Raw genomic sequence first — 25,288 nt, 5'->3', positions numbered from 1 at the left:
CACCAACATGCTCTTTTATAAATTCTCCCTTTCCAAGCTCATAAAGTTTTTCATAATATAACATGCCATACTGCGGTTCCTGTTATTATTCGAAGTTCATTTCGGACCCTATCACCAGTTCATTGTCTGTGAGTCAAGAATGGGTCTAATTTTATCCCAGTCTCGTGTTATCTTTTAATTCCTCTAATGCTATGAAGAAACCCACTAATCAGATTTGTCTTTTCTTTGGGTAAACTGCTCAGTAAAAACTATCACAGAGAACAGTTTTTCCCAGGGCAGACTGGCATTTTTATCAAGAAAGATAATTTTATCACTCTTTTGTTTCAGTTTAATTAACACTAAATTTGATGTCATGAATGACAAGAGATGCAAGTGATTTTAACAGAAGGAACTGATCAACATGAACAAATACTGAAGAGAATTCTAGTAAGGATAAGTTCTAAAATATATCCATTATTTTTGGAATTTATGGTCATTAGCAAGAGTAATTTATGTGATGTTGAGACAAAAGTAAATTGCAGCGACATAAAAATTATCCAGGAGGTGAAAAGAGTAAACAAAATAAAGAGGTTACTCATAAGGTTTGTGAAGCAGGAAGTAGCTAGAAGCAAGCTCTGGAAGGAATGTGAAGTAAAGATATATTTGGCATGGAGAAACTTCAGAACCTTCCTGTAATGAAGGACACTATTCATCAGACAGGGGTGAAACAATGCCTGAGCATCCTAGAGTGAGAAACTGTCTGTTTGGCAAGCTTCCCCTGGGACTAGGGCTGAAGTAGTATGCTCCCAGAAATTACTTGGCTAACCCCAAAGTTAAAATAGGACATGGGTCCTATTCCCATTGCAATATTAAAAGCTTCAGGCCCTCGAGGATGTCAATTGAGTAGGGAGGGCCTAGAGAGTAGCACACCCAGGACCAGGCGTCTCTATGATCTGATTTATACTCAAACCACCACAGACTCTAGTTTTGTCAAGCAAAGACAGGGATCTGTTCTGAACAACAAAAGCCTGAATGAACACGGGTAGGTGTGGCCAGAAAAGTAGAAGCAGTTACAGAAGAGCCCCTTCATAGCCTCTCCAGAAGTAGTAAGTAAACTTAGTCAAAAGGCCTGAATTTGAGAAGGGAATAGACGTGATTCCTAATTTCTGAATGTGATTACATGGTTTGTCTTTAACTTCCTTGGCCAACTTTCCTTGTTTGATTCTTTACCTTCAGTGCCTTCCTTCTCTCAGGCTCGTCACTCTTGTAAGGAGTGTATTGAAGTTATGAATACACAGACTATGAAGATCTGAATTTTGACTCCTATATAGTCCCTACAACAGACCTCAAACCAGGAGAACTTCGATTACTAGAAGTTGATAACAGCGTAGTTCTACCCATAGAAGTGCCAATTCGAATATTAATCTCATCTTGTAAGGACTAAGTTCTGTGATAATGAAATAGGAGAGAGATGAGGTTGAATGCTAAGATGATTGGTGAATCAATGATAACTCAAGGGATCTAGAATAATAAATCCTATATGCAAAGTTAGCAGACCAAAAAGTAATTCCAAACAGACTATTTTATTGTATGTTATACAGGACATGTAAGTTCAATAACAAAAGACATTTAATGTAAATTTCAACTGAATTGCCCATTAAATTCAACCAAAAAGTCGAGACGTTTGCCACCATAATTATTTTACATTAATCATACATTTCCAACCATTTCATTGAGACTTGAAACAAAAATTAAGAGATATCAATATTTGTAATGAAGGAAATATTGTTTGCAAACAATCTTTTAAGAAAGTTATTTTGAAAATCAATGAGAAAATTTTAAGAATTGGCAATATATAAAAGACAAAATAACAAAACAAATGCAATTGCAATCTATACAATAATAAAGATAAGGTGTTTACTAGCAATAATAAAGACAAAATGGTTGATATACAAAAAAAAAAAAATTTTAAAGTGGCATACATTTAACAAAGAGAGTAAATGCAAGTTGGTAAATGCAGGGGAAAATAAAAAATTAATATAATAACACTAACAAAGATAAATTCAATGGATTTCTATATGCCAGAAATATACAAGGCAATACATAATGCAGAAAAACATACTCACTAAAAACATTCAAAAATATTAATGATAATGCAAACATTCCAGATCAAATTTTAATGAGATTTTTAATTTTTTAAGGAAAGGCAGAGAGGATATATATTTATGACACAGAAGACTTGATAATATAAAGATGTCAACCTTTTTTTTCAAAATTAATCTTCAGGTTTAACATACTCCAAATCAAAACCATGTTATTTTAGAACTCAACAGGAATTCTAAAGTTTGTCTGGAGAATAAATGCAATAAAATGTTTTAAAGTTGAAGAGAACAATAAGAGGAAAATAGTCCTACTGTGTATTAAATTTACTATAAAGCTAATTTGTTTAACTTGGTTTGATATTAACACAAAAATGACCAGAAAAAAATAGAAACAATAAATTTCCAGAAATTGAATTTTATATATTAAAAAATATACTATGTGTCAAATAAGGCATAATAGTCTCTTGGTGGGAGGTGGAGTAACCATTTTTAGTTACTTGAAATCTATTTATTTACATATCTCTCACTAACAGCAAAATTAATTCCATGTAAATAGATTGTGCCACAAAACCAAAAAGTCAACCATTAAAAATTAGAAACCGCCGGGCTCGGTGGTTCAGCCTGTAATCCCGCACCTTTGGGAGGCTGAGGTGAGTGGATTGCCTGAGCCCGCGGGTTCGAGACCCGCCTGGGCAGCGAGACCTCATCTCTACAATAAACCAACAACAAAAAAAAATCAGCCGGGCGTGGTAGCGCATGCCTGTAATTCCGGCTACTTGGAAGGCTGAGGCGGAAGGATCTCCGGAGCCCAGTGGGTCGAGGTTGCGGTAGCCGGGAGCGGCCACTGCACTCCAGTCTGGGTGACAGAGTGAGACTCTAACTAAAAAAAATTAGAAACCATAAGGAAGTGAAAATTGGTCAAATTTTAACAAAGAATTATATTCTACAGTTGTGTCTTATTTGGATAATGGAATGTTTTAAGAATTTAGTGAAAGCTAAACAGATCCTCTTCCAGAAAGATGTGAATATAAAAAAAATGTTTCAACATAACTTTAGGAAGTACACAAACTTCCATGAGACTATCTACAAATTCTTGCTTAAAGAGTCCTATTTTAAACTTAAAAGATAGAAAAAGTATAAAAGGAAAATAGTATATGATTTCCAAAGGTAAAATACACATATGTATTTGCAGCACATAAAACCAAACAAAAATTGGGGAAAATGCTATAAAACCATTTGATAACATTTAATAGTCAAAGAAAATATGTTTATAAACATTTTAAATGTTGATAGAGTTTATTAGTGAATTGAAAAATGTATAGATACTATGTTAAGAAAAAACACGGGGTGAAAAATTCTATTTACATGAAACATCAACTGTTTTAGAAGACTGCAAAGAAGAATGCTGAAAATTAAATACTTTAAATGTTAGACCTTTGGTTACTGAGATTTGGACTTCAAGTTATTTTTTTCATTTTTCTTTCTAAAAGTGTTATTGTTTTATTTTTTAGCAACTTCATGATAATATATGCTTATAATCAATAAATGGCACAGTCATCTATTCTTCTCAGTGGTAGTAATAAAAATAGCTTTGATCTTGCACTTCATGCCACAAAATGAAGCGAAGGCAGAGATTTGGGAAAGATAATATTGATACCTAAAGCGATAATACCTTAAGAGCTTATTTGGAGGTTCTATCAGGAGAGCTCAGCCACCTGTATCCCCTTGACCAAAGAAAGGTCCTCCTCTAGCAGGGATGGTTGTCCTCTTCCACTGAGAGTGCAGCTTCAGAAGAAACACACAAGGAGTGGTGAGGAAGGAAGGGGACACCCTCCTAGCCAGCCAGATCAGCTGAATCAACCCTGGCAATCAAAGGGGTGTCAGATGCTGCAACCAGATCACCCTCACACCCTAAATTAATAACATCTTGACAAGACAAAGTATTATTCATGAATTAAGGTGATAAAAAGAATTATCAGTATTTGAGGATTACCAAAGCATAATACCAAGTACACTCTTTGATACAATTATTTGGAAATGTTCTCCAACAATTCAAGAATGAACAAAATCAAGAATGAAGAGAACCAAGTTAAAGGGCCAAGAATGAACCATGAAATGACTTAAAAAGTTTAAATGTGTGCAATAAATGCCTGTTATACTTCCAAACTATTCCACAGAAAAATCTTGAAGTGGTTACAAGTTTTCTGGTAATTATTTCCCTTCTTATGTCTTTTATTAATAAAATTGATTATTTTTAAATGTAGCTTTAAGTATGTCTAACATTACTTTCATAATCAGAAGAGAAAACAAATGATATTCCTAAAGGGTGTGGACCCATTGGTTATAATTTGATAGAGCAAATGCTAGAATTAAATGCAAAAATTAACAGTTTTGCTATAGTCACTCACTAGTGTTTTCAATGTACAATTCTTGTCTAGACAATTCATTCAACATGTTTCCTCACATATGAATAACAACACCTACATGGTAAAGATTAAATGAGTCAGATTGTGTCAGAAATCATTTGCCAACCACAGACACTGTTTAAAAGAAAAGCATGGTCAGAGTTTCCATTATAACTACTTAGTCTCTACCTGAAGATCCCCAAGAATAAATACCTCTGCTCTCTAACTTTACTTGCTAAATCTCAGCTTCTTTCTAATGCCTATATATTTTTCTTTGTATCCATGTTCTCCATATAAAAACTCCATTCAGAATTTCAGGAAAATAAAGCTAGTAAATCTTCACTTGTATTCTGCCAAATATTCTACTAAAATCATTATCATTGAATCTATTTGTGCCCTTCTGTTCTTATCTGAAATTTTTGCAAGGGTCTAAATGGGGTAGCGTACGCATTTTGTTAAAAAAGGATCAAGTTTCCGGGCTCGGTGGCTCAGCCTGTAATCCCGCGCTTTGGGAGGCTGAGGTGAGTGGATTGCCTGAGCTCGCGTGTTCGAGACCCGCCTGGGCAACTTGGCGAGACCTCATCTCTACAATAAATAAATAAATAAATTAGCCGGGCATGGTAGCACGCTCCTGTAGTTCCAGCTACTTGGAAGGCTGAGGTGGGAGGATCCCTGGAGTCCAGCAGGGCGAGGCTGTAGTGACCAGGAGCAGCCACTGCACTCCAGTCTGGGCGACAGAGTGAGACTCCGACTCAAAAAAAAAAAAAAAGGATCAAGTAATTGTAGGTTAGCCTTATTCCTCTATAGAAATTTTAGCCCTCAACTGAACTAAGCACTGTCTTAATTTGTTATCCCTTAATTCACAGATGCTGAGAACAAGACATCTCATGATATGGATATTGACTTGAATATAATCAATAGCTCAGGATTTCAAGTAACTGAGTTCATTCTTATGGGATTCCCTGGCATTCATGAGTGGCAGCACTGGCTCTCCCTGCCCCTGGCTCTGCTCTACCTCTTAGCTCTTGGTGCCAATCTTCTCATCATGATCACCATTCAACATGATACCATGCTACATGAGCCCATGTATCACTTACTGGGCATATTGGCAATAGTGGATATCGGCCTGGCCACCACCATTATGCCCAAGATCCTGGCCATCTTCTGGTTTGATGCCAAGGCCATCAGCCTCCCTGAGTGTTTTGCTCAGATCTATGCCATTCACTTTTTCATGTGCATGGAGTCGGGCATCTTCCTATGTATGGCAGTAGATAGATATGTAGCCATTTGTTATCCCCTTCGGTATCCTTCCATAGTCACTGAAGCTTTAGTGGTCAAAGCTACACTGTCCATGGTGCTCAGGAATGGCCTATTGACCATCCCAGTCCCTGTACTGGCCACCCAGAGACACTACTGCTCCAGGAATGAGATTAACCACTGCCTGTGCTCTAACTTGGGGGTCACCAGTCTGGCCTGTGATGACATTACCATTAACAGATTTTACCAGTTGGCCTTGGTCTGGGTTGTGGTTGGGAGTGATATGGGCCTTGTCTTTGCTTCTTATGCTTTGATTATTTGCTCAGTGCTGAGGTTGAACTCTGCTGAAGCAACATCTAAGGCCCTGAGTACCTGCAGCTCCCACCTCATCCTCATTCTCTTTTTCTACACAGCTATTATTGTAGTCTCTGTTACTCACCTGGCAGGAAGAAGGATTCCCCTTATCCCGGTTTTCCTCAATGTGCTGCATATTGTCATCCCCCCAGCTCTTAACCCCATGGTATATGCCCTTAGGACACAGGAGCTGAGAATGAGCTTTGAAAAGCTGCTTGAGCATGTGTCCAGGAAGTAAGCAAACTTTAAATGGAAAAATATTATAAGCGTAACTGCAGAAAAAGCACAGGCTTTGGAGCCCTACATTCCTTCATTAAAATTCCATCTCTCCCAATTGCTGAAAACATCAATTGAAATTAATTCACCTATTTTTATAGCATGTAGTATTGAGAGGCACCACTCAAAGCATTTCACACATATTAAATCTATTGATTTCTGTAATTACTCTATGAAGCAAGCAAGATTGTTATTTATACATTTCACAGATGAGGAAACTGAGTTGAGAAACTTGCCCAAGGTCACATAGGAAGTTGCAGCATGAGGTTTGAGCGGAAGCAGCCAGGTTTCAGAGTCCCTGATCTTAACTTTTTCTCTCTATTCAATCCCACTACTAATTTTTTCAAATTCAAATTAGGATGAAAAAACAAGGAGAATAGCTATCATTTCTTTTTTAATAAAAGAAAATTCCATTTTAAAGCTGGCCACAATTTTCCTGCCTAATGGTAAAGACAGTAAACTTAAAATTATCTAGAGTCATTCTAGAGGACCTGCCTCATTATACAAATGTAATTCAATAATTTGCAGCAGGCCGGTCTTGGTGGCTCAGCCTGTAATCCCAGTGCCTCGGGTTCGAGACATCCCCAGGCAACTTGGTGAGACCTCATCTCTACAATAAATCAAAAATTAGCCGGGCATGGTTGCGTGTCTGTAGTTCCAGCTACTTGGAAGGCTGAGGCGGAAGTATCGCTGGAGCCCAGCAGGTCGAGGCTGCAGTGGCCAGGAGTGTGCCACTGCACTCCTGTCTGGGTGACAGAGTGAGACACCAACTCAAAAAATAAATAAATAAATAAATAATTTGCAGCAACATGAATGGAGCTGGAGATCCTTACTGAGAAACAAAAAACCAAATACCATATATTCTCACTTATGTGTGGGAGCTAAATGGTCACAAAGATGGAAAAAATAGACACCAGGGACACCAACAAGGGAAGAGGAGGGCTAGGGTTCGGAAACTATCTATAGGGGTACAACGTTCACTATCCTGGGAATGGACCAACTAAGACCCAATCCCCACCACTACACAATATGCCCATGCAATGAACATGCTTGAGTACTCCCTGAAAATAAAATAAAAACAAAACAAACTTTTAAAAAGAATTTGACAAAAATTATTCTGTCACTTCACAAACTCTTCACTAACTCTTGAGTTCATTTGCACTAGAACCCTAAAAGGAATATTCCAGCCACTTTTTTTTCAAACAGGCAACACCCAATTGAACATATGTAATGAATTAAGAAAATCCCAATGAAGTCTTATAGTTAGTTGGCAGTATAAAAGACAGTAAATGTCTTTGAAGGGGAACTTTGTCCATAAGAAAAAATGACATATGTTTAGTGACAAAGAGAAAGAAAAGTTAGTAAAAAAATTTTTTGGCCAGGCTTGGTGGCTCAGCCTGTAAACCCAGCACTTTGGGAGGTCAAGGCGAGTGGATTGCCTGAGCCTGCGGGTTCGAGACCAGCCCAGACAACTTGGCGAGACTTCATATCTACAATAAATAAAAAATTAGCCAGGCGTGGTAATGCGCACCTGTAGTTCCGGCTACTTGGAAGGCTGAGGCAGAAGGATTGCCAGAGCCCAGCAGGTCGACGCTGGGGTGGCCTTGAGTATGCCACTGCACTCCAGCCTGGGCGGCAGAGACTCTAACTCAAAAAAAAGTTTTTTAAAATTTATTTCAACACCACAATATGGATCAGCAAAGGGTGGAATACTGTCTCCAGGATGACACATAGGTAAGGTTGGAAGACTGTCACAACCCAAACACATGGTATTACAGAAAACTTGGAAAACAGAAGCCTAGCTTGTGCCAGTAAATTTGAAAGTCTGAGTATGAAAACCTTAGGCCATTAAAACTTTAGCACTTGAAGCATCTTCCCTCTAATACAGAGATAGCAAGAACATTATTATATCTATGGACAAGATAGAATTGGACCATGTGTTTCACCTGTTTTTAGCAGTGATCCCATATATCAAGGACAGAAGCATTGATAGCTAGAAATCAGTAGCACACTAATGAATGGATAAAATTTCCTCTTTTTCTTTCTATATAGTGTTTGGACTAAGTACTTGAGATCTTTTGTCATTTCAGAAAGAAAAAAAAAGTAAGATTCCAGAAAAGAATACTGCAATTTTTTCTAATCTAGGAGATTTTCACTTCTAGAAATGCCTTGACAACCAAAAAGGTGTATTAAGCCAACTTTAGGGCACATGCGGGAGAAACACGAGTAACAGACATATATGTGGCTGTTTTTCTGAAGAGAATTTCAGGAGGTTTAGTGTTTATACATTTCCTTAAAAAGGGGGGAAGGCATGTAGGAAGAGAGGCAGGTAGATGGTAAGGCGAAGGGTTATATTCCTATAAGACTTTAGAAAATACCCAGTAAATTCACATTTTACATAAGATAAGGTGAATATTTGAAGAGAAAAGGGGAATAGAGGAAGAGTCGTTTATGTAGATATCTCTGGGAAGGTGAAGGAATGACAGATAGGTCTCCTTTCTTCTGCACCTAGGAAGATAAGCTTGTAATCAACATTACAATTTGGAATTGAACAGACTTTACTTTTAGAAACTAGACTTAAATTGTAGACCTAAAGTTACAATTGGCATGCCCTTGTTTATGGGAGGCCGGCAAAAAAAATTTTTTATAAATGATCTGTGGGAGCAATCTTTTGTAGATACCTGAGGTCATTTATCTTTCTGTGGGGATCTGACTGATGTATAACACTAGTAAAAAGGTATTCATTTGGAAGAGGGAGTTACATGACTCAGCCTCCAGGCTTAACCTTCCCTTCTGCATAAGGAGTTTGAAGGTCCTGAGATGTTTTATTTTCCTGTACAATAACATGCTGCAACGCAAATGCAGAATCATTCATGAAACAGAAAATATGAAGACTCTCCAAAAGATGAAAGGCAATTTTGATGGGATTATGAAAAAGAAGGAGACCACACTCGGTGGCTCAGCCTGTAACCCCAGCACTTTGGGAGGCCGAGGCAAGTGGATTGCCTGAGCCCATGGACTCTAGACCAGACTGCGCAACTTGGCAAAACCTCGTCTCTACAATAAATAAATTTTAAAGAATTAGCCAGGCGTGGTAGTACACTCCTGTAGTTCTGGCTACTTGGAAGGCTGAGGCTGCAGGATCACTGGAGCCCAGCAGGTCGATGCTGGGGTGGCCGTGAGTGTGTCACTGCACTCCAGCCTGGGCGGCAGAGTGAGACTCTAACTCAAAAAACAAAAAAAAAAAAAATGAAAGAAATGAAAAAAAAGGAAAGCTCAAAATGTGAAGGTGCATGAGAACTGCCACAAAAATAATGTTGATTCAAACTCAGAAATGTTTAATACTAAGAGAAGCAGGGGGCCCTGAGAAAATCTGGTGATTAATGGGATGGCACAGTAGAAATAACCAGGCAGACCTAACCTTCTGTACATATACTCTTGGACCAAGTGGTCCAAAGTCAAGCACAGGGGTGGGTACTCCCAGAATATTGGAGATGGAGTCCGAAAACAGAACAGTAACCCAAATGACTACAAATCATCATGCCCCATAAGGCATGTGGAACAAACTCAAACATAAATTAAGCTATTTGCATTTCCCATACGTCCCTACAACAAGTTGCATCAAAGACAGCAGCATTCCATGATTGCCTACTAGAAAGAAAAACAAGCACACAACCAATAAACAAGATGACCTAAACATTGCCCTCAGTTTGACTAAACATTAGATGTGTTTCTTCCTAACTATGGGCCTCTGACTTACCTTTTCTTAAAGCATTTATTTCAGAAAACTTGCTAATTCTTTCTCTTTTCCTTTGAAATATATATAATTCTTCTACTAACCCCTTATCCACTTTATAATCCAGAAAATGTCTTTCTCAAGGGCCTGGCAAACATCTCTTGAAATGTAAACACTGAAAGGAGATAGCACCCAAATTTGCCACTATCTGTGGGAAGGTAGGAGACTAACTTCAGTAGGCACCAATTAGCAAACACAGATGGTCTAATCACAGGGAAAAACATTTGCAAACTTCTGTATAACTCAATGTACTCGACACATTCCATCAATCAACATTCCCACTAAATTCATCCAGTACTTTTCCACTAGCTCACCCCAGTGCTTAACCTCACTGTCCCCCACTCCACACCTTTTGTTTTAGCAGAGCAGTTTCCAGACTTGGTCTCTTCTGTCTTCCCTATTGATGGCAATAGTATCCAAATAAAATGAACTTATATTTACTTTCCTGTCCAATGTGATTCTTTCATACCAAATCCAACAGATATTTGAGCAAAATCATGCCTGAAGAGATAGAATAAATTCAACATCATTAACCAGAACAGCTCCTCTCAAGGTGACCTTCTCTATGTCAGCTCTCCAACTCAGAATTCCAATCACTCATCCCCTCATGTATAGGAGTAATGACAAGTACTGTTACTAGCCCTGAGTAATTTCAGTCTATCACCTAGGATCTTTTACTGACTATACGTTTATAAATATGTTTGTATGTATATCCTCCTCAAAAAATTACTCAAATTTGAATGGGTTACCTGTTTCCTAATGAGACTAAAACAATGCTCATTCAATTTGGGAGTATGGAGGTCATTAGAAAGAACAGTTTCAACATAGTAATAGAGCAGATTGTAGATGACTAGTTATGCATTTAAAAGATAAGGAAGTGCAGACAATACACAATGATGTTTCTTACAAAAGAATGGGACAGTGAAAGGCAGACCTTAGGGATATAGGGGTGAGACTAGAAATGCCATAGAAAGATCGAAGAAGAAGTATGGGGAATCTAGATATTTTTTGAAGTTGGTATTCCTTAGAATATTCAGATACCAAGTAGCATGATACAGGAGAAAGAAAAAGACCCTCGAAAGAGAAAAGAGGGCATATATCCATTTCTGTTGTGTCACTTATTGTGAACACACAAATATGTTACAACACTATTGATACATTAGGAAACAATTTGAGCCTAATTAAACTTCACATTTGCTTACGTGCAATTTCATCCACTAGAAATACTGACTGAATGCAGTGTAAAAAAAACAAAGCTACAACAAATTTAAGTAAAGATATAATTGGCCTTTATTTATGATATTAAAATCAGGCAATACCTCATTCCATAAAACAGAATGAGTGTTCTGAAGAGCCAAGTTTACAGGGCTTCAAGAATGGAGCAATCTTTCAGCTTTATAGGCAGAAAAGAGCTGATGAAAGCAGAAACAGAGAACAAAAAGCAGACTGGTCATTTCAAAGTTGCTTTCCTTATAGGGTCAAAAAAAAAAAGAGGAGTCTTCTTAATACACTGATTCAAGCTGACTGAAAGCTTTTGTTTTGGAAAACTGGCCCATCTCAAAGTTCAGTTTGATGACCTGGCACTTAGCATGACTAACTCTATTCTGGTTAGATCTGGTGTGCTAGAGCCTGGTACAGGAGGCTAGTCCAAAACAATGCCCTCCCATAAACTTTTTATAACCATTTCTCCCGAGGTAAGAGTATGCCCAAAACTTATTCTCAGTCACCATCATTTGGGATTTCAGTCTCAACACGTCATTTATAAGTTACAATGTCTTTGGTACCATATGTGCATTGTCTGGAGTTTGCCATTCTAGCCAGAGAGAGACATTTAGCATTCAGCAGATGGCTGCATGTAGATATTTATGAGTTTTTAAGATGCTACAGTGTACCAGGAAGACTACTACTAGTACTTTCATGACTTTAAGGGGAATAATATCAAAAGTTTGAAAACGTCCCTTGGCCAGTGTTCCCATGAACAAAATCAGTTAAAATTGAAAAGATCAAAGAATCAACCAGTGAGGAATCTACCTACTTTAACCAACTAGCCTGTTCATTAATTTTTTGCAATTTAATTTCTGCAATATCCAATGTATTTATCCATGTTCAACAAAATGTATTACCATCTGCACAGATTCCCCCTTGTTCTGCTAATAGATAGCAATTCTATTACCTAGTATCCCATAACTAGGTTAAATAAAAGAAGAGAGTGAGACAATGTGAATTTCGAAGTCTGACTCTATAATAGAGAACACTAGTATAATTTGAATGAACAGTTCTGTTAGGGTTGTTGCCAAAGTTAGTCACTGGGTAAACTAAAAACTCTCTGAGGTCATGTAAAGATCTGGATTTAGCATGATAGATTTAACATTGTGTCATGTTACCCATAGAAGCTACTGATTGTGAAATTCTAACTACAGTATTATTTGTGAAAGAAGTAGGCATAAGCGAGAAAAAAAAGAGTAAGGAAGGGTCAAGTGGCTCATGCCTGTAATCCCAGCACTTTTAGGGACTGAGGTGTGAGGATTGCTTGAGGCCAAGAGTTCAAGACTAGCCTGGATAACCACCTGTCTCTACAACTTTTTTTTTTTTAAATTAGCCAGATAGAGTGGCATACCCCTGTATCCCCAGCTTGTCAGGAGACTGAGTTGAGAGAATTTTCTGAGCCTATGAATTCAAGGCTACAGTGAGCTATAATGACACCACTACACTCCAGCCTGGACGACAGAGCAAGACCCTGTCTCTTAAAAAAAAAAAGAAGAAGAAGAAGAAGTAAAAGAGGGTAAGACTCTCATTACATAGGAAGCCTTGTCCTGATGTCTTGGGAAAAGCTATTCACAGAATGAAGTTATCAACTTCCTATACCAATTTGCAGTTTAAACATTTCTGGTTATGGAATTAGGCATTTTGGTGGTCTTACTGAGTAGCCCACATTTTTTTCCTTGAAATTTACATCTAGTTGTCCAGCTTCAGCTTACAGGGCTTCAAGAATGGAGCAATTTTTATTCTTAGTTGGAGAGTTGTAGCCAGATAATGGATAAAATTAGAACTCAGGATCCAGAATAGTCTCAGGTAGAAAATAAGAACTCAAAATCAATGAACAGGGCTGCAATCTAATTATAGATGTACTATAGTTTTTCTTCAAAAACATAATTGTTCTTTCTAAAATCACACCCATTTCTATCAAAGATCGTTAGACTACTTTATTTGTAAGACAAGTTTAATCTCATCAAACTTGGCCTGATTATTTATGTAAGCACGACAAAACTCGTGACCGGCCACATGAGCTTTTTTTTAAGTTTGCTTTGCTGGAATTTTAGTAATCTTAAATTGCACTTTTAAAAACCCCATGGATAAGAAGCCAAACCAAGGAAGACTTCAGACTTTGCCTGCAGTACCTATAGATTCATTCTATATACATTCCCAAATTATGACGTCCCAGTCAAAGCATTGGTAAAATAACCAATATTTTCAGTTGTGTACCTTGTAAGGAGAGAAGATTTTATTAAAGTTATACAAATAACTATATTATCATAAAAATAAGACTACTTGTGAGTAGCGTCCAAATTCTGGAAAGATCAGCTTGGGAAAACATCAATGTTTCAAATTTGGTTTACAAAACTATACTTTACCAAATTGCTATAAGCTATAAATAGCTTAAAAGAAAAAGTTTCCTTACATCTGGAAAACAAAACATTAAAAGAATCAGTAAAATTCCAAATGCAATTAATTATCATTCTGCTTGATCTTGGTTATCAGTTTCATGAAGCCATCAGTTTCCACATTAGAGTTCTGGAAATTCTTACTCGGTCCAATGATATGAGCTGAATGTCTTCAGGACCCTGTTCTAGTCAGAGTTATTTCCATGAGTCTTCTTGAAAATAAAGCACTTTAGGATTATAGTTGCTTACAAAAATAAAAAGATAAAACTTTCAGAAAAGTATCAGAATAAAGCAATTAACTGTCATTTTAAGTAAACAAGACTTAAAATGGTCATGGTTAAAGATCTGACGAGAACTCATTATGATAGTAACACAATTGACAAAGAGATTTGAGTATTTTTGTGGCATACAACTTTTTTTTAACATTTTATTTTAAAGTTGTGGGGTACAATAAAGGATTAGGTATACAAGTGGACATCACACTTTTTTTTTTTTAATATGTTTTGGCATACAACATTTGAACACAATCAAAGTTATGATGAATAGCATTATACCAAGACATCAGATTTCTAGGAATTTCATTGTTTTGGAACAGATATTAATAACACATCCATGCAAAGAAAGCTAAATATAATTTCTTATTTAATAATGCTTCCTATATATTTTAATATATCAAATCAATTGAGGTGTGAATACTTAATTTAAAATTAGATTTTAGAAGGTTTGTCAAAACTGCCAAAAGATTTGAAACAGGATTAGAAGGAATTATCTGTCATTATGAAACAATTAAAGACAAATACAGAAAAGTTGCATAGTGCAAAAAAAAGAAAGCTCTTTCAGTCTTAGGAAGACTCAATTTTTTAAGCAATCAGAAGATCTAATAAAAGAAAACATAATGCATAAGAAAACATCTTGGTAAAACACTGAATTTCTTCTTTATTTTTTTCTTAGGCAGATCAGTTAAAGGGTAAAGAAAACTTTTTATAGTCTCTTATAAACACTCCAAGAAAACCCTGGAGATTTGTGTGTGTGTGTGTGTGTGTGTGCGCGCGTGCGCACGCACATGTGTCTGCATGGGCACATATGTGTATTTAAGAAAAGACCAGATTCTAATTTTGCATCAGTTAGCTTTTACTAAGGCTCATTTTCAAAATTCTTATAACAAATTCATTCTATTTTAGCCTGCTTGACCACACATGAAATTCTTTTCTCTTCACAACCCTTCTACACACAATGGGAAAGGATAGTTTCTTTAATAAATAGTGCTGAGAAAACTGCACCATTTTGTATTTCAAGTACAAAAGAATGAAAGTGAAACCTTATTTTACACCACACTCAGATCAACTCAAAATGGATAAAATACCTAAATGTAACACCTGAAGCCATAAAACTTCTATGAATTAGGTGGAAAGCTCCTTGACATAGCCTTGGCAATAATTATTTGAATATCATACCAAAATCCCAGACTACAAAAGCAAAAATAAATAAATAAAATTGCACCAAACTAAAAATCTTCTGCAGAGCAAAGAAGTTCCATAAATTCCAAATAAGATGAACCCCTGGAGACCAACACCAAGACATACCATAAGCAAACTTTCTAAAACCAAAGATAATGAGAGATCTAGAAAGCAGCAAGAAAGGAGCAACTCATAACATTAAAGTGATCTAAATAAAATTATCAGCAGACTTCGAATCAGAAACATTGGAGGCTAGAAAGCATTGGGCCAATATATTCAAAGTGGGGGGGGGGAGCTGTCAACCAAAAATCCTATGCCCAGCAAAATGTACTTCAAAGGTGAAAGAGAAATTAAGGCATTCCCAGATGCACCATTATCCCTGCCCTGTAAAACATGTTGGCTTCACTGGTTAACTCACCAAACATTTAAATAACTACCATCAATTTTTCTCAAATTCCCAAAAAAATTGAAAAGGAGGAAATAGTTCCAAATTCATTTTACAAGACCAGCATTAGCCTGACACCCAAGCAGACAAACACATTATATAAGAAAAGAAAACTACAGACCAATATCCCTTATGAATGTTGATGCAAAAAATCTTCAACAAATTACTAGCAAGCCAAACTCAGCAGCATACATACTAAAAGGATTATACACCCTAAGTGTGATGTATTACCAGGAAACAAAAAATAGTTTAACATATAATTATCAAATAATAAAATAAAACAAATTACAGAATGAAGAAAAAATAATAATCTCAACTGATGCAGAAAACTTTAACTCTCTTTTGTGATTTAAAAAAAACTCAACTAAGCTGGGCTCGGTGACTCAGCCTGTAATCCTGCGCCTTTGGGAGGCTGAGGTTCGAGACTCGCCTGGACAGGCAAGACCTCATCTCTACAATAAATCAAAAAATTAGATGGGCGTGGTAGCGCACCTGTAGTTCCAGCTACTTGGAAGGCTGAGGCGGAAGGATCGCCAGAGCCCAGTGGGTCGAGGCTGCGGTGGCCGGGAGTGGCCACTGCATGCCAGTCTGGGTGACAGAGTGAGACTCCAACTCAAAAAAAAATTAAAATTAATTAATTAATCAATTAATTAATTTAATTTAATTTAATTTAATAACTAGGAATAGAAAGCCATATGTGAAAAACTGACAAGTGAGCAGGCCACAGTTGTTCGCACTTGTAATACCAGCACTTTGGAAGACCAAGGCAGGAGACTCACTTGAGGCCAGGAGTTCAAGACCAGCCTGGAAAACATAAGAAGATCCTGTCTTAGATCCTTAGGCAAGTGTGATGGTGCACACCTGTAGTCCCAACTACTTGGAAGGCTGAAACAGGAGGATCTCTTGAGCCCAAGAGTTTGAGGATGCAGTGAACTATGACTGCACCACTACACTCCAGCCTTGGAGACAGATTGAGACCCTACTTTTAAATAAAAAAACTCCCTCAGTAAACATCAATGGTGAAATATTAGAAACATACTGTAAGATCAAACAAGCAAGGAAGCTCACTTTCTCCACTTCTATTCAACATAGTACTGAAAGTTTTATCCAGAGAAATTAGACAAGGTAAAAAAAAAAAAAAAAAGCCATTTCAATTAGAAAGGAAGAAGTAAAATCATCTTTGGAGATGATATGATCTTACATGCAGAAAACCCTAAACATGCCACACACAAAAATTGTTATAGCTAAAAAATAAATTCAGCAAAGTAGCAGGATACCATCAACACAAAAAAATCAGTTGTATTTTTATCCACAAACAATGAACGATCTGAAAAATAAATTAAGAATACCTAACCCTGAATTGTACCACACATCTTTAAAATAAAATTAAATTTTAAAAAAGAAATTAAGAAAAAAATCCTTTTAAATAGCATCAAAAAGAATAAAATACTTAGAAATTAACTTAGTTGAGGAGATAAAAAAAATCATACAAAGGAAAATTATAAAACATTACTGAAATAAACTAAGATGTAACTAAATGGAAATAATTCTATGTTTATGAATTGAAACACAAAATTATTGAGACGTCAAACTACACAAAGCAATCTACACAGTTAATGCAATTCCTATCAAAATCACAATGTTTTTTTTGCAGAAATTTAAAAAAAAACCAACCCTGACATGATTGTATACCTAGAAAACCCTAAAGACTCCTCCAAGAAGCTCCTAGACTTTCATCAAAGTCTCAGGATACAAAATTAGTGTACAAAAATGTATAGCATTTCTATACACTAACAATGATCAATACAAGAACCAAATCAGGAACTCAATTCCATAAGCGGATCTTGAACAGTTATCATAATACTATAAGAAAGGGATTGGCAGTAGTGGGAAACTGTCAGGGAAGGGGATGGAAACTGGCAGCTGAGGGAAAGTGCTAGGGGAGGGAGAGGCACACCTCATCAAAAAGGGTCCCTGCATAATTAACGTTTGTATACCTAACCCTGAATTGTACCCCATATCTTTAAAAAATAATAAAATAAAAATAGAGGAAAAAAATTCTAAAGGACAGAATTACTGAAAAATAAAATTGACTTCATCATGACTGAGAAAATAAATATATTTACTCTTCTAAATATTATACCTACTTCCACTATTGTGCACTATAAGCAAAATAACTATCGCAAGAAGGTGAGAGTTGAAGAGAGAATGTTTAAATTCAGAATTAAATTAAGAGTTTGGAAAATCTTCAAATTCCTTAACAGAAACCTAAGAATATATAAACCTAAGAATATGGTGAACAGTTTATTTGCTTTAAACAAATTTGGAAATAGTACACATATTGCATTCTTCCTGAGGCACATAACTACTGTGGTTTCTTGGAGAAGGACTACAATTTGGAAAAGAAAATAAAATCTTTTTCAAATACAAAAAAAAAGAGAAAGAACTCAATTCCATTCAGACTAGCCACAAAATAATAATAATAATAAAGAATTTCACCTAACTAAGAAGGTGAAAGATCTCTACAAGAATAAATACAAAACACCAATGAAAAAAATTATAGAAAACATAAAGAATGGAAGAACATCCCATGTTCATGAATTAGAAGAATCAATATTGTTAAATGGCTATACTTCCCAAAGCAATCTACAGATTCAATCCAATGCAATCCTCGTCAAAAACCAACTTTGCTCTTCACAGAAATAGAAAAAAAATCTTAAAATTTAAATGGAACCAAAAAAGAGCCCAAACAGTCAAAGTCTTTTTTTTTTTTTTTTAAAGATGTGGAGGTCAGAAGTCTGAAATGGGTTTCACAGAGCTAAAATCAAAGTGTCAGCAGAGCTGCTCCTTTCTGAAGGCTCTGGGAGAATCTGCTTTCTTGCCTTTTCAGGATTAGGTATACAAGTAGACATCATACAGGTAAAGTTTGGACCTCCCTTTGGTCCCCACTTTGCCTGGTTTGAGGTCAGGTACATGTATTGATATTGTGTCCTCGCCCACACTCCAGCAGTATCCTACTATTGCCAATTCCTTTTTTACAGTATTATGGTAAATTCTCAGGGTTGGCTTATGAGTGTGAACACATGATACTCTGCTCTTTGTTTCTGTGATAGATCACTGAGTAGTATAGATTCTAAATCCATCCAAGTTGCTGCAAAGTCCATATGGTTGTGTAATATATGGCTGTGTAATATTCCATCGTGTATATGTACCACATTTTTTTTCCTGTCCAGTTTCAACGGGCAGCACAGTTGGTTCCATGTTTTTGCTATTGTGAATAGCAATAAACATGTGTGTGCAGGTATCATTTTGCAGAATGATTTGAGTTCCTCCAGGTATATTCACAGTAGGGGGATTGCTGGGTCGTATGGAAGGTCAATTTCTAGTTCTTTTAGAAATCGCTACACTAGCCAGGCTTGGTGGCTCAGCCTATAATCCCGTGCCTTTGGGAAGCTGAGGTGAGTGGATTGCCTGAGCCCGTGGGTTCGAGACCCACCTGGGCAACTTGGTGAGACCTCCTCTCTACAATAAATCAAAAATTAGTCGGGCGTGGTAGCGTGCGCCTGTAGTTCCAGTTACTTGGAAGGCTGAGGCAGAAGGATCGCTGGAGCCCAGCAGGTGGAGGCTGCGGTGGCCAGGAGCGGCCACTGCACTCCAGTCTGGGCGACAGAGTGAGACTCCAACTCAAAAAAAAAAGAAATCGCTACACTGTTTTCCATAGAGGTTGAATTAGTTTGCATCCCCACCAACAGTGCAGAAACATTCCCTTTTCTCCTCATCCTTGCCAGCATCTGTTGTTGTTTGTTTTATTAATGATGACCTAGCTCCCCATCCTCCACCTTATTCGACTCTCAAAATTACAAGAGACAGTAAAGCTTTCCACCCACAGCCCTGCTTAAAAATAGAACAAATTCAGAGCCCCAGTCAGGGAAGAATAGAGAGCAGAAGGATCTCCTGAGCCCAGAAGGTTGAGGCCTCAGTGAGCAGTAGTCATGCCACTGCACTCCATCCTAGGTGACAGAGTAGTCTCTATCTTGTTAGCTACTTCTCAGGAGCAGCCTTATCCTATGGAAGGTTCAATTTTTCTTATGTGTTACCGCATCATAGCCCAGTTGACTGCTGGAGATCATGTGACTGATTTATACCAATGAGAATATGATTGGCAGTGGACTATGAGTTCTCCACCCTAACTCAGTAACTCTGAAATAAGAGAATAACAAGATGGGTGCAGAATTTTAATAGAAGCCTGGTAGAAAAGAATCTGATAACAGACATTTAAAAGATAGTGATCGGTGCTATGCAATGCAAAAATAGTTGGTACACCTGCAGCCTTGTAGCTCTAGCAGAAGAGATACTGGAAAATACAGTGTTGGTACTACGTGTCAGCTATATTTAGCAAGGTAGTCAAATTGAAAGAATTGAAAAGAAAAAAATAGAAATAATTGGCCACTTTGCAAGAAGAAAAGCATAGGAATGGAGAGTGTATTAGTTTACTATTGCTGCTGCAACAAATTACTACAAACCTAGTGGCTTAAAAGAACAAATTCATTTTCTTCCCGTTCTGGAGGTCAAAAGTCTGAAATGGGTTTCACAAGGTTAAAAATCAAAGTGTCAGCAGAGCTGCACTCCTTTCTGAAGGTTCTGGGGGAATCTGCTTTCTTGCCTTTTCCAACTTCAGAGGCTGGCCTACAATTCTTAGCTCATGGCCCCATTCCATCTTCAAAACTGTCAATGACCAGTTGAGTTTTTTTGTTTGTTGTTTTTTTGAGTTAGAGTCTTATCCGGTCGCCCAGGCTAGAGTGCAGTGGCACACTCACAGTCACCCCAGCTTCAACCCGCTGGGCTCCAGCCATCCTTCCGCTTCAGTCTTCCAAATAGCCGGAACTACAGGCGCGCACTACCACGCCCAGCTTTGTTGTTGTTGTTTTTTTAATTGTAAAGACCAGGTCTCGGCAAGTTGCCTGGTCTGGTCTCCAACCCACGGGCTCAGGCAATCCACTGTCTTGGCTTCCCAAAGTGCTGGGGTTACAGGCTGAGCCACCACGCCTGGCCCAGTTGAGTCTTGACCAATCACATCATTCCAATATTGACTCTTCTGCCTCCCTCTTTCATTTATAAGGACCCTTGTGATTAAATTGACCCTACTCTCAGAATCTAAGCTAATATCCCTTTATTAAAGTCTGGTGGGCCGGGCTCGGTGGCTCAGCCTGTAAACCCAGCACTTTGGGAGCCCGAGGGTACGAGACCAGTTTGGGCAACTTGGCGAGAGCTCGTCTCTACAATAAATCAAAAATTAGCCGGGCTCGGTAGCACGCCTCTAGTTCCGGCTGCTTGGGAGGCTGAGGCGGAAGAATCGCCAGAGCCCAGCAGGTCGAGGCTGCGATGGCTGGGAGCGTGCCACTGTGCTCCAGCCTGGGCGAGGGAGTGAGACTCCAACTCAAAAAACAAAATAAATAAAGTCTGATGATTAACACTCTTAACTCCTTCTCTTTTTTTTTTTTTTTTTTTTTACGATTTTCGCCGACTTTATTAGCTCCGAACCCCGACAGGACCCTCGGAGCCCACCTCCCCAGCTAGATCGCACCAGTCAACCGTAACATGCAGCACTTTCAAAACCACTGCGAGAAGGCTATGAAAAGCGCCTGGCCTGGGAAGCCAGGTCCCCTATGGTGGCGTCGGGGCCACTTGCTCTTCGCCTTCTGACTCTCCGTCTTCTTGGGCAGCAGCACGGCCTGGATGTTGGGCAGGACGCCGCCCTGGGTGGTGGTCACTTTCCCCAGCAGCTGACTTAGCTCTTCGTCGTTGCGAAGGGCCAAGTGTAGGTGCCGAGGAATTAGCCTTGTCTTGCCACGGGCCGCGTTGCCAGCCAACTCCAAGATCTCCGCGGTCAGGTACTCCAGCGCCACCACCGCGTGGTTGCCCTCGAGCAGCTGTCTGTAAGCTCAGACTCCCCAGGAACTGCAGACGACTTCGCCTTTGCCCGCACTTTGCTGCCCTGTTGCTGGCGACCAGGCATGCTTGCCTCTCGTCTAAATTCCGGAGACTAAGAGACAGTGTTTCCTTCTACAATCATAATTCTCTTTGGCCATATAACCTAACATAGACCCATGTTCCACAGATTAGGATATAGATATCTTCCGTGGGAGGAGAGGGTATTATTCTGCCTACCACAGAAGGCTTTTAGAAACAAAAACAAAAACAAAAAAAAGAATTTCAGAACTTTGTAAAGATGGAAAAAAAGAATTGCTTCTAAACTCCAAACAAAAAGAGATGATTTTGTAAAGCTTCAGGCAAAATTCTCCCAGTAAATTTACTCAGGTAAGTGCTCAAAGATAAAGATCATGTTATGCGTGTGATAAGCACCTCAGATGGATAAAGCAACTGACAGCAAAGATCAAATTAAAGGTAAGATCTTCCCATTAAAGACTCCAGAGAGATGTACATGAAAGTGATGAAAGGAAAATAGAAAACTTGAGAATCATGTCTTTAAAATATTTGGGGGTATGTTTACTGGCACTAAAGTGGAACCAAATAGATGAGAAACCCACTAAGACTTTAAAAAGCATATATGGTATTGCCAAAGAAACCTAGAGCTCAAATAAAAAAAGATTTGACTATTCAAGAGTTAATGTAACTCTTGGTCCTTAACCTTTTAGCACCAGGGAGTAGACTGAGAAGGCTGTGCCATTCCCAAGAAAGACATATTCCCCAGTGGCCATTTTAAATGTGGCCTAGTAAGAAAAGAAAGAAGAAAAGTTTCCATGAACCACGGAAACAAACCACGTGCTAAAGGTCTAATCAAGAAACTTCTCTCAAACCCAAGATATGGAGCCTTCCCAATGTCTTCCTGGTGGGAATTTCAAAATGCCTATGAATTAGTAACCATTGTATGTTTCATATTTTTCACCTTTCCAATTGGTTTTTATATGCCCTTGCATTTTTTAAGTGAATGGAGAGCACAAGTAGATACATTTCCTGTTAAATTATAGTCTTTAGACCAATACAAGCCCCAACCAAATCTGATGAAAAGATTCTTTTATATCACCTGAATCGACACTTGGAGGTGGATGGAGTTCTTAGATGGGCCTTTAGGGTCTCTTTGAAGAAATAATTTGAGTGTTGTCTATACATTGAGAAAAGGGAGCAAAGAAATATGAAGTAACCAAAAGTACAGTTGATAACAGGGACAATTAATATTCACTGCACATACATAAATGTTCTTACATTTCCAAGCTTTCCTTGCAGTTGAGTTGGAGCCATGAGATTACATGCCCATCAATGAAAATATGAACAAAACCGATGAACTGTTTCAAGACTAAGGCAATTAATAATTGCTGTACTTCACCCTTCTCTCCCTTTTCCTACTTTAGAATCTCTAAAAAATGTATGTTGATAACATCACAAGATGAAGGGATCCAGGATTCCAAAGCCACCAAATGGATAATAGATTCTACTGACAAACACTGCAATTGAAATGAGATAAAAAATGAACTTTTTTTGTGAATTCATCAACATGATTTGTTACTGCAGGCATAGCCTAAACTATCCTTTCTAATACAGATATGTTTATTGTGAGATACCTACTAGACATACAGTTGGAAATATCAAGAAATAGTTGAATATATGTGTTCATCTCAAGGGAAAACATAAGACGGCTGTGCTGTCCCCAAGAAAGGCATATTCCCCAATGCTCATGAGCTGAAAATATCAATTTGAAAGTCATCATAATTTACAAATGGAATTTAAAACTGATTCTGATTAGAGAAAAAGGCATCGAGAAGAGGATATTACAGATTCATAGAACATTCACTTGCCTCATCTTTCCAATATTTGAATATTTTTGTGATAAAGCATTTCTCTATTATTCATGTAGGTAATGTGTTTCCTTGTTCAAGTGTTCAGCTCAGACACTCAGTTCTCTATGGATAATGCCTGAATTTGTATTACTTGGCCCATTTCCTGAATGAGTAAAGGAATTTCTTAAATATATCAATGGTGATAGTTCCTTACATATAAAATGTAATCAATACAAACCTTAATCTTTGTTAAACTGCTTGGTGATTTTTTAAAGCACTCTTTTATATGTATTATATAATTTGTGATCATGACAGCAATGATTTTGGAGATGATGATGGTCATGATACAATCTTGAAAGGTAAGCAGAAGAAGGCAGAGGAGACTTCTCTTCTCTATTAGAAATTTCATGTATATCAAATTTAAGACATCTTCCTTAGGCAACAAACTTCAAGTTAGAATTACAGCTAACATTGAGATCCCACATAATGCTAGGCAATGTGCCAAGTAATTTACCTATTTAATTTAATCCTTACAAAAACTTTAGAGTATAGGTATGAGTATTTAAATTTCACAAAGATTTTATAATTTTTATAGGTAAAAACTAAATTTCCAAAATCATGAGAACCTTCCCATGATTTTCAAAAGTCAGAAAGCAGAGGAGCCATTATTTAAATCCAAATATATTTTATTTCAAAGGCCGTGTGTTTTCTGCTACAACACATTATGGTGCCTAAAGTTAGGAACTTGGTTAGCAAGTTTTATTTTCTCCTATTGATAAGAGAAAACTATGAAGGAACCATAAGTTGTCTCAAGACTTGCCCATAGTAGATAACATGTGAACCATACCGTCCCTGATTTGTTTGGTCTTTGCTCCATAAATGATGGGGTTAAGCAATGGGGGGAACTAACACATAAAGATTTGCCAGAAGGATATGAACATGATGAGGGATATTCTTACCAAAGTGGTGGGTCAAGAAAGTAAAAAAGGATGGGATGAAGAGAAGGAGAATAAATTCAATGTGAGAACCACAGGTATTAAGAGCCTTGTGCCGGGCATCCTGGGAAGGAAGTTTAAACACAGCTTGGAGAATCAAAGCACAGGAAACACCAATGAGTGCAACATCTACCAAAACTGATGCCATTGGTACTGAGAAGCCATACCAGACATTTACAGTGATGTCTGCACAGGCCAATCGGGCTACCCCAATGTGCTCACAGTATGAATGAGGGATGATATTGGTCCGGCAGTATGGCAGCCTCTTCAGCAGAAATGTGATAGGAAAAATGGTTCCAATGCTCCGTCCCCAGATGGCTAGGGTCATTTTTCCAATTGCCATAGGAGTTAAGATGGCAGTGTATCTCAAGGGAGTACAAATGGCCACATAGCGGTCAAATGCCATGACCAACAGGATTCCTGACTCAGCCACAAAGGCAACATGAATGGAAAAACATCTGAGTAACGCAAGCATCAAAGGCTATCTCCCCGGCATGGAACCAGAAGATACCCAGGGTCTTGGGCACAGTGGTGGTGGACAGCAGGATGTCGGTGCCAGCCAGCATGGATAGGAAGACATACATAGGTTCATGGAGAGTGTGTTCACTGAGGACAACAAGGATGAGGGCTCCATTTCCCAAGACCGCAGTGATGTACATGAGGCAGAAGGGAATGGAAAGCCAGGAGTGGTGTTGCTCCAGTCCTGGGGTGCCAAGTAGAATGAACACAGTGGGATGAAAGATGGTGAGATTAGCACCAAACAT

At 38.0% G+C, this 25,288-nt stretch overlaps 1 protein-coding gene and 2 pseudogenes across 1 annotated transcript; 1 reads left to right on the top strand and 2 right to left on the bottom strand.

Annotated features, from left to right (window-relative positions):
* The first annotated feature begins 5,378 nt into the window (after nt 1-5,378).
* On the top strand, nt 5,379-6,335 carry LOC103267051 (olfactory receptor 688-like). Its single transcript, XM_008064656.1, has one exon. It carries the CDS (start codon nt 5,379-5,381, stop codon nt 6,333-6,335), a length of 957 nt encoding a protein of 318 aa, XP_008062847.1.
* A 15,007-nt stretch (nt 6,336-21,342) lies between these two features.
* On the bottom strand, nt 21,343-21,749 carry LOC103267049 (annotated as a pseudogene).
* Nucleotides 21,750-24,338: 2,589 nt separating this feature from the next.
* Nucleotides 24,339-25,288, bottom strand: LOC103267038 (annotated as a pseudogene).

The sequence above is a fragment of the Carlito syrichta genome, unplaced genomic scaffold (genome assembly GCF_000164805.1).
Source record: "Carlito syrichta isolate Samal-C Ts95f unplaced genomic scaffold, Tarsius_syrichta-2.0.1 Scaffold307833, whole genome shotgun sequence".
Taxonomy (NCBI): domain Eukaryota; kingdom Metazoa; phylum Chordata; class Mammalia; order Primates; family Tarsiidae; genus Carlito; species Carlito syrichta.
The sequence above is the reverse complement of the archived record's forward strand: the minus strand, read 5'-3'. Positions and strand labels throughout refer to the sequence as shown.

Coding starts and splice junctions, on each gene's coding strand:
- LOC103267051 (XM_008064656.1), top strand. CDS start 5,379: ATGGATATTGACTTGAATATAATCAATAGCTCAGGATTTCAAGTAACT.